General features: G+C 42.1%; 1 protein-coding gene across 1 annotated transcript in view; it reads right to left on the bottom strand.

Annotated features, from left to right (window-relative positions):
- TAF3 (TATA-box binding protein associated factor 3) overlaps positions 1-9,946 on the bottom strand; it is a 178,874-nt gene extending 168,928 nt beyond the window's left edge. The window contains exons 1-2 of the mRNA XM_033959039.1: positions 9,582-9,946; positions 6,050-6,292 (exon numbers count right to left, since the gene is read on the bottom strand). Of these exons, the coding sequence (XP_033814930.1) occupies positions 6,050-6,292; positions 9,582-9,747 (409 nt within the window). The 5' untranslated portion in view covers positions 9,748-9,946. The remainder of the gene's footprint in view (positions 1-6,049; positions 6,293-9,581) is intronic.
- Between the last annotated feature and the right edge of the window lie 487 nt (positions 9,947-10,433).

Here is a 10,433-nt window from a genome sequence, read left to right on the forward strand (position 1 = left end):
AATTTTGTTTTATTAGCTCTTGTCCAAGGTTCCACCATTCATTTTTATTGGTCCATCCCTACTTTGGCAAAATTAGTACAATCAGTTTGTGAATTTTGAAAATGATAGTGATGCCATTACATGAGCATGATATATCTGGCCAGTGGCATAGGGGCTGCTGACCCCTGCTCTAGGGATTAAAGAACTGTAGTGTGAGTCTTGAAGAGGCAGCTCCAAATACCTCCCTTCATCAATCACAGAATGAGGTCCTGAAAATAAAGCAGTCTCCTTACTACATAATTAAAGATAACAGAAGTTAAGTTATCTTGAAAGGAAAGGGCGAGAATGCATACATATAATTTACCAGATCTATTAAAAACTAGACCAGAAAAAGTTTAAATAAAGTAAGGCTGTTTCCATTTTCTAGCATACGAGAAAATGCCAAGAGATCTATAAAATGACATCAGTTTCTTCAAAAACAAGCAACTTGGCAGTTTGGCCATGGACAACTCAATTTACTCAAGGAGAAAGAGGAACTAAGAAATACTGTGGTGTTTTTTCTACCACTTTCTTGAGTTACAGAAAATGCACAGCTATTCTTTTTTCCTTTTAGATTTCCCGAGTATTAACTTTTTTTTTCATTAAGAGAACAAGAAAACACAAATTGGAATGGATGCTGTGTATACTTCCTAACCAATGCAAGTTTCTTGTTTGTACAGAGTGGGGGACATTCCTAACTTATAGCAAATCTTTAACTACCAAATTGCAAAACTCACTTCCCACTGAAAATCTTTACTGTCGGTGTGGTCCTACCGAGCATGGCCCCAAAGTGACAGGCTGGGTCAAGAACTGGTTGAATGGAAGACGACAGAGGGTAGTGGTTAATGGAGATTGCTCCGAGGAAAGGAATGTTACTGGTGGTGTGCCTCAAGGTTCTGTTTTGGGGCCTGTTCTTTTAAACATTTTTATAACTGATATAGCTGAAGGGCTGTTGGGTAAGATTTGCCTCTTTGCGGATGATACCAAAATCTGCAAGAGTTGACAACCCCGGATGGTATGAACAACATGAAGAAAGCCCTAGTGAAGCTTGAATAGTCTGAAATTTGTCAACTAAAATTTAATGCTAAGAAATGCAAGGTCATGCATTTGAGCTGAAAAAACCCAAAGAAACGGTACAGTTTTGGGGATGAAGAACTTATGTGCACAATAGAAGAGCTAGACTTGGGTGTGATTGTATGTGACGATCTTAAGTGGCCAAATAGGTTGAAAAGGTGATGGCAAAAGCTAGGAGGTAGGGTGCACAGGAAGAGGTATAGCTAGTAGGAAAAAGAAAGTACTGATGCCCCTGGTGAGACCCCATTTAGCATAGTGTGTACAATTCTGGAGGCCGCACCTTCAAAAAGATATAAAAAGGATAGTACAGAGGAAAGCTATTAAAATGTTGTGTGGTCTTCATAAGGCTTATGGGGACAGACTTAAAGATCTCAATATGTATACTTTAGAGGAAAGGCAAGAGAGGGGAGATATGATAGAGATGTTTAAATACCTAAGTAGCATAAATGCACATGAGTCGAGTCTTTCATCTGAAAGGAAGCTCTGGAATGAGAAGGCATAGGATGAAGTTAAGAGGTGATAAGCTCAAATACTTTATAGAAAGGGTGGTAGATGCGTGGAACAGTCTCCCGGAAGAGGTGGTGAAAATAGACTGTGTCTGAATTCAAGAAAGCGTGGGATCTCTTAGAAAGAGGAAGAGATAAAGGTTACTGCGGATGGGCAGACTGGATGGGCCATTTGGTCTTTATCTGTCATCATGTTTCTATGTTGTAGGGTAAGTCACATCATCGACACCTCTTTCACAAAGAAATTATAGTCATTAGCAGCAATGCTCTATGAACAGTAGATTTTTATATTCTAATCTAATCTTGGATTTATAAGTCACACTGTACCTACAGAGGTCTAATCAGTTAGAGAATTAAAAATGCATTACAGAACAGGTATGAATAGTCGTTACAGTTCAAGAGTGCATTAGAGATACATTAAGACCTTTTGGAATCATACTAAGCAATTAAAGAGGTACTTTGGTTCAACTCAGAGGAGCTGCTGAAGGTACATTGAAAGAAGCATTGAGGGGAGAATACTTACAAGAGAGCTAGAGGGTTTGAAGAAAGGAGTCATGAGGTAGACAGTATCTGTTGGAGTCATTAGCTAGTGGTTCGCTGAACGCATGATTCCATGGTGGTATTAGGAAGAAGAGTGGTTTATTCTGTTGTATAAACAGTCACATGCCGCATGTCTTTGAAATTACTGGAAAAGCAGCCCAAATCAAAACTAATGTGGAGTTCATACATATCTATTATCTGTGCACACAATTGATACATTAATGGTTATTTCTGATGACAAGGATCATGAGTTCAAAAGGCACATTTCAACAGGAAATAGTAAAACTGAGCAGTGGTAGCAGAACTTAATTATCTAATCTAATGCTTGACTTTATATACCGAATCATCATTCAAGGAAAGCTCGACTCGGTTTACAGTAGTTAAATTAACAAATAAAAGCCATAAAAGAACAAGACTAAATTTGAAGAAGTTCATTTTCAAAGTGTTTAGCAAATAAAGTGGTTTTTAAAGATTTGCAAAAAGATTTAAGTAAACCAGAACTCCTTAAAAGAAGTAGAAGGGATAGCTTAAAAATCAGAGATTGACTAAAAGACTTGACTCCTTTAATCCCTTTTTTAGAAGGAAGAGATAATTTGAATTGTTGGTCACCTCTTGCAAAAGAGAATCTATAAGCATTCCAAGATAGAGGAAGGAGAGGAGTAAAAATACCGTATAGGATTTTAAAAACAACACAGGTACATTTAAATTGAACTCCAAAACAAACCGGGAGCCAATGAAGACTGTGAAGCAACGGCGTCACGTGATCAAATTTACATTCCCAAAAAATCAATTTCGCAGCAGTATTTTGAATTAATTGCAATCTATAAAGGCAAGTTTTTGTAATACTAAGGTAAATAACATTGCAATAATCGAGGCGAGATAATATAATTGAGTGAAGTAAGGTGGAAAAGTGACGATGATGAAAGAGATGTCTAACCTTCCTCAGCATACGTAGATTAAAAAAACCATTTCTTAACCACAGAGTTAATTTTATCCTTAAAAGAGAGAAAGGAGTCAAAAAGGACTCGCAAAACCATGACAGAAAACTCAATCTGTAGAGAGGATCCAGAAACTAAAGCTACAGAAAGGAGACAGTCCAATTTTGGGCCTAACCATAATAATTTGGTTTTAGTTGTGTTAAACTTCATCCAGACAAACTGAGCCCAGGCTTGAAGTTTTGAGATACAAAGATTTACTTTAGATGCTAGGTCAGTAATGTCCAGATCTATCTCCATCAATATAAAAATATCATCCGCATAAGTGAATAGAGTTTCCCAAGATGACAGCTTAAAAATATTCAAGGTGGTCATATAGAGATTGAATAAGATGGTACAGGATCCAAGATGGCCGCACGAGGAGTTGTTTGAGCTTCACTCTCCCTGAAGCTCCTTAAAATATCTTTGTCTACTGCAACTATTTACCTGGTTTATAATGCCGAAGATGAGGGGACGCAGCGCTGCTGGAGCCTCGCAGCGCTCCAGAACGGCCGTCTTCGGAAACATCGAGGAGCTGATGAGGAGAATGCAGGGCACGCCGACAGCTTCGGGGAGTTCCCCGCAGGAGACGCATGGTGGAGGCGCATCTGTGTCGCTCTCCATGGGGCCGGAGACATCGTTGAGCCCCGAAGTAAGGGCACCTCCCCCACGCCCTCAGTCAACCAGTTCCCCGCGAGAGGAGGTACTTCCTGAGGTTGGAGTTCACCTCCTCCCGGAGGCTAAGGAGAACAACGGGGGAACTGTGTGGCAGGACTCCCTGCCGGTGCAGAGGAGTCTGAGCGAGGAGACTGAGGAGGAAGCGGTGGGGGATGAGAGAATTCGACAGACTGCCGTAGGAGACACGCTGCCAGAGGGTGAGCTAACCAAATTAAAATTACAACCTTTACAACCTTTTCAAATTGAGAAGCCCCGAGAGGTTACATTAGATTCTCTGTGGGATCTTGTGGCCAATTTGGCAAGATCTATAAACCCACAACTACAACAATTAGAAAAGAAACTTAATAACCATGAAATTGAGATTAAAAATTTAAAGACTGGACTTGAGGACTCAAAAACTTCAGTACAGAATGTCTGTCAAGAATTAAAAGTCTCCCAACAAATTACTGATTCATTAATTAAAGACAATACTAACCTAAGAAGGAAGATGGAGGCAATGGAAAATTTCTCTCGTAATAATAATCTCAGACTGATAAATTTCCCTAGGGCTTCTATGATAGCCCCAAGGGAAATGTTGAAACGTTATATGACGGAAGTATTGGAACTTTCTGAAGAGTCGTTACCACCATTTACGCAGGTCTATTACCTTCCAAATAAAACTCAAGACCAACAACAACAGAAAATGGGACCTGACTTAATGAACATATCTAATATTTTGGAAATGTCTGATAGAGAATTGGTGACCCCAGCCACTTTACTTTTGACAGTAGCTCTCGCACCAGATAAAAACTGGTTGCTGAGACTCTTCTTTAAAAATAAACACAAAGAATTTTTAGGTTGTAAAATTCAGATGTTCCCAGATTTGGCTAGGGATACACAGAGAAGGAGACGAGAATTTTTGTTAAGGAAACCTAGTGTTATATCTCTGGGGGCGACCTTTTACTTGCGACATCCATGTAAATGTGTTATTAATTATCATTCTCATAAATATGTTTTCTTTGAGCCATCTCAACTGACAACCTTTCTCTCAACTGCATCTCTGGAGAAAGAAAGTGCTTAGTTTAAGAAAGGGTGCTTTAATCTCATTCAACTAGTTATTGCTTGGTTTAAATATAATTACTTTGATTCGCCTATTATCCCTCTTGGATCTGATTGAGGACTTGAGTAGAAATTTATGCTTATATTTGATATTCTTTTATATATCTTTTCAATTGTATTAATTTCATGCTGAATTTCCTTTCTGTACAAGTTTTATGCTTGATTATATTGAAAAATTCAATAAATATTAAATAATAAAAAAAAAAAGAGATTGAATAAGATTGGAGAGAATGGGGAACCCTGAGGAACCTCACAAGGAGGCTGCCGGAAATTAGAAGTATTACCTTCAAAATTCACTGAGTAGGAACGATAGAAAAGAAATTTAGAGAACCAGTCCAAAACTGCCTGATGGAGACCTATATCTGAAAGCAACTGAAGGAGAATGCCACGATGGATTACTTCAAACGCTGCAGATAAATCAAACTGGAGTAGAATAGAATATTTACTTTGGAGACTGATTTGTTAAATTTTTGAGAGAAGAGAAATCAGTAGGGTTTCAGAACTAAAATTAGAACGAAACCCATGTTGAAATGACTGAAGTAAAGAAAATCTCTCTAGATAGCCAGTAAGTTGACCGGCTACAATTGATTCTAACATTTTTGTCAATAAAGGTATATTAGCAATTGGGCGATAGTGAGAAGGGATTGTAGGATCTAAGTCTGCCACGTTATAGCTTGAGAAGAGATATTAAGAAATAAATAAGATGGGAAAGGATCCAATGAACACTTACACTTTCTCATCCTTTGGCACAATCTAGAAACTTGAAGTTCAGATACTGAAGTGAATGAATGCCAATAGCGGTCAACTGGTATTTCCTCTGTAAAGTGTTTAAAATGTGTAGGGAGATGCTCAAAAAGAAAAAAATATATATGGGAATCAATTTCAAATGTCCTCTTGTCACAGAGGGAAATCATTTCCTTGTGCTGCGGACAACCAACCACAACTGGTTAATGGTGACAATGTTCTCTGCCCTGAGGAAGTTTCCATGCAATCTAAGTTTTAAAAATACACCACCTGAGGTTGTAGTTGCTATACTTTAAATCACAGAACGTTCTTACTCCATTTATCACCAACCTTCCAAAGTGGTAAACAATACCCAGGATGCTGAAATAATTCTTAGGTAAAATACTAAGAAAGAAAGAAAGAAAACAACTACCCCACCTTCCTGAGAAGAGACGATGGGAGGGAGGTAATCGGGGATGTATTCCTTCTGCTCTTCAGCATCTTTACTTCCAGGCTGTGGAAATTGAAGGACATTGTTTTTACTGACAGGAAATGATGGGATCTGGTGTGGAAAGGTGACAGGTTCAATGCTGTGTATGTAATCTTCCAGTTCCTGGAGGTTAACCCCCATCAGCTTGAAGGCTTCGCCTACATCATCCAAAACTGGATCAGTTCGCCCATCTGAAAAACAAAGAACAAATCTAATTAAAAAAGGGCTTTCATCAGATCTGAAGTTTATCTGATATTAACTCAGACCCATTTTCAGGGTAACAGGGAGCCTGCTGGAAAGGGGGATAGAAGGGTATAAATAGAGGATCACTGCACAGGTCCTGGACCTGTTGGATCACCGCGTGAGCGGGCTGCTGGGCACAATGGACCTTAGGTCTGACCCAGCAGAGGCATTGCTTATGTTCACTATGCTCATGATCCTAAGTGCATTATCCTCAAAAGCATCCAGATTTTTCTTATGGGGAGAGTGTGGCACAGTGGTTAAAACTACAGCCTCAGCACCCTGAAGTTGTGGGTTCAAACCCACGCTGCTCCTTGTGACCCTGAGCAAGTCACTTAATCCCCCATTGCTCCAGGTACATTAGACAGATTGTGAGCCCGCCAGGACAGACAGGGAAAAATGCTCGAATACCTGAATAAATTCATGTAAACCGTTCTGAGCTCTCCTGGAAGAATGGTATACAAAACTGAATAAATAAATCTCAAATGACGACACTATATATGCTTTCTACACAGCTCTCAAGAAAGGACCTATACAGATTTCCAAGTTCTGACAAATCATAATGAAAACACAGAATTAAGTTCATGTCAGGCCAATTTGCCTACTAGGATTCTGTACTTTCTCTAGAAACAGTGACTAAACTGAGGAAGAGAGCAGAGCCTAGAATTTACTTTTTGGGATCCTATTAGATAAATATGACTCGGATTGGCCACTACTGGAAAAAAGGATTCTGGGATCAACCTAATAACTAAAGCAGTGGACTGAGAAACCAAGAAGTCTGGTTTATATCCTGCTACAAATTTAATTCTTCTCAATTCTTTTTGAATAGAGTGAGTGCCGGTGCATAGTTGGAACACAAGGAGCTGAAGCAGGTCTGCGTGAGTGTATTATATCCTGCTGTGACACTTTGTGATCTTGTTTACACTATTTAACCCACCACTACGTTAGGTATAAACGGAGTTTATAAGCCCTCTGAGTACAGGAAAACTCTCGCTGTACCTGAAGGTAACTCACTTTCACAGCTATTACTGAAAAAGTATGAGCTAACTCCAAACCCCATATGTAAACGGCTTAGGATATAGGCGATATATAAATGATTAAAATAAATAAAATATTAAACTAGCTACAGATGTCTTTCTTTGGCCTAGCAGTTTTCTCCTGCAACTCTGGTCTCCTTGGTATCTAATAACTGACCTTACTTAAGACTATGACGCCATGAGCTGTCAACTGCAAGGGTGCAGTGGGGTAGATGGTGGCCTCTTATTTTCACATTACCCTCTCTATTCGGGTCACTCATTGCAGCCTTATGTACTTTCAAGGGATATCAGACAGTGCTCCCCTTGGTCTGACCCTTCAGGTTACTTAAGAACATAAGAATAGCCTTACTGGGTCAGACCAATGGTCTGACCCATGGTCTCACAGTGGCCAATCCAGGTCACTACTACCTGGCCAAAACCCAAGGAGTAGCAATATTCCATGCTACTGATCCAAGGCAAGCAGTGGCTTCCCCTATGTCTTTCTCAAAAACAGACTATGGACTTTTCCTCCAAGAACTTGTCTAACCCTTTCTTAAAACCAGCTACGCTATCCGCTCTTACCACATCCTCTGGCAACATGTTCCAGAACTTAACTATTCTCTGAGTGATAAAAAAAAATTTCCTCCTATTGGTTTTAAAAGTATTTCCCTGTAGCTTCGAGTGCGTTATCACTTTTGACAGAGTGAAAAATCGATCCACTTGTACCCGTTCTGCTCCACTCAGGATTTTGCAGACTTCAATCCGTTCCTAGGGCAAGCAAATTCTTCTCCACAACCTAGTAAATATGAGCCTTAAAGATCCAGCCACTAGGACTGATGTCATCACTTCCCTCCTGGCCCAAAGAACACAAATCTATAATAATAACAGTTTATATACCGCAGGACCGTGAAGTTCTATGCGGTTTATGGGGGATGGGGATGGGACTTGATATACTCGCACCTCTTTTTTTTTTTTCCTGTGGTTACAACCAAAGCAGTAAACATATTTTTTTTTTTTAGACAGCTACTATTTTGTACCTGGAGCAAAAAAGTGTTAAGTGACTCCATCCAGAGTCACAAGGAGCTGCAAGTAGGAATCAAACTCACAACCTCAGGGTGCTGAGGCAGCTCTTCTAGTCACTATTTATTTTGTTTTCTATTCCATCCTTCCCAAAGAGCCCAGGACGGGTTACAGGTAAACATACACAATATACAGTTAACATGTCACAATTTGCCATAGTTACAGGACAAGATTTTATCCAACTTGACTCATAAGGAGCAGTGCCGGGATCGAAGCCACCACTTCAGGCTGACGAGGCAGCTGCTCTAACCACTAGGCCACTCCTCAACTCCCATCAGGTTAACAATATACTGCCTTTCCTCTGTATCTATCAGCCCTGGGCTCACAATCTAACCATGGTACCTGGGGCAGAGTGACTTGCCCAGGGGTCATAAGGAGCGGCGCCGGGATCGCAGTCACAACCTCAGGCTGCCGAGGCATCTGCTCTAACCACTAGGCCACTCCTCAACTCCCACCAGGTTGATAATATACTGCCTTTCCTCTGTATCTATCAGCCCTGGGCTCACCATCTAGCCATGGTGACTTGCCCAGGCTCCTAAGGAGCGGGGCCGGGATCGAAGCCACCACCTCAGGGTGCTGAGGCAGCAGCTATTCAAACCACTAGGCCACTCAACTCCCATCAGGTTGATAATATACTGCCTTTCCTCTGTATCTATCAGCCCTGGGCTCACCATCTAGCCATGATGCCTTGCCCAGGGGTCATAAGGAGCGGCACCGGGATTGAAACCACCACTTCAGGGTGCTGAGGCAGCAGCTATTCTAACCACTAGGCCACTCAACTCCCATCAGGTTGGTATATATTGCCTTTCCTCTGTATCTATAGCCCTGGGCTCACCATCTAGCCATGATGCCTTGCCCAGGGGTCATAAGGAGCGGCACCGGGATCGAAGCCACCACCTCAGGGTGCTGAGGCAGCTATTCTAACCCCTAGGCCACTCAACTCCCATCAGGTTGGTATATACCGCCTTTCCTCTGTATCTATCAGCCCTGGGCTCACCATCTAGCCATGGTGACTTGCCCAGGCTCCTAAGGAGCGGGGCCGGGATCAAAGCCACCACCTCAGGGTGCTGAGGCAGCAGTGTTTCTCCAACTGGCCCTGGACGTAGCCCCGTTTGCACGCCAAGTCCCCCCCCCCCTTACTCACACAGCTCCGAGTAGCGGTGGCAGCCCCGGGCCAACTGCTGCAGGTAGCGCTGCAGGACGTCGGTGAGCAGGTCGCAGGCGGTGAGCTGCACCGAGTCCCAGCCCAGCGCCTGACACACCTGCGCCACCGACACGCGCAGCAGCGAGCGCGAGAAGCTCTCACACATGGCCTCATGGGGGGGTGGAGGAAGGGCGCCGCTAAGCCCGCGCCGCCATTGGCGTCCCGGCCGAGCTCGGCAGGCCGTGCCAGGGCAGCGCCGAGCGGCTCGATGGGGGCGGGGCGGCAGCGACCCCGCCCCCCCTCCCGCTCGCGCCGAGGAGCTGTGACGCGCCCGATGCGGAAGCGGCTTCTGAAGGAAGGGGGGGTCGCTATAGTGATTGGGGCGGCGCAGGACGTGACGTAACGAGGCGGAGCCAAAGGACGTACTTCCTACGGTGGCCCGCCGGGGGCACCCCCGATTTTTTTTTTTTAAATCTTTGTAGCTTTATTGAAAAGAAAACTTTTAAAATAAAAATTATTTTTCAATATCTTACCAAGTATCCACTTGTATAGAAAAATAATTTTTTTATTCTTATACGCATTGAAAATATCTGATATTGCATTTATATCAAAATTTTAATAAACTTGAAACTTGAAGCTGAAAATAAAATACAGCTATAATCTTCTACTATAATAAGAAAATGTTCGCTTAACTTCAGCTCAAGTCCTCAAAATAAGAGCCAAGAAGTAGAATCGACCACCAATGTTAAGGAAAAGAAAACTTTGTACAGAGAGTATATTTACACGTCTCCCTCCGTATTCAGGGTTTCAGCATTCACGGTTTCGATTATTCACAGTTTTTCGCTTTCTGGC

This window comes from Geotrypetes seraphini, chromosome 9 (genome assembly GCF_902459505.1).
Source record: "Geotrypetes seraphini chromosome 9, aGeoSer1.1, whole genome shotgun sequence".
Taxonomy (NCBI): Eukaryota; Metazoa; Chordata; class Amphibia; order Gymnophiona; family Dermophiidae; genus Geotrypetes; species Geotrypetes seraphini.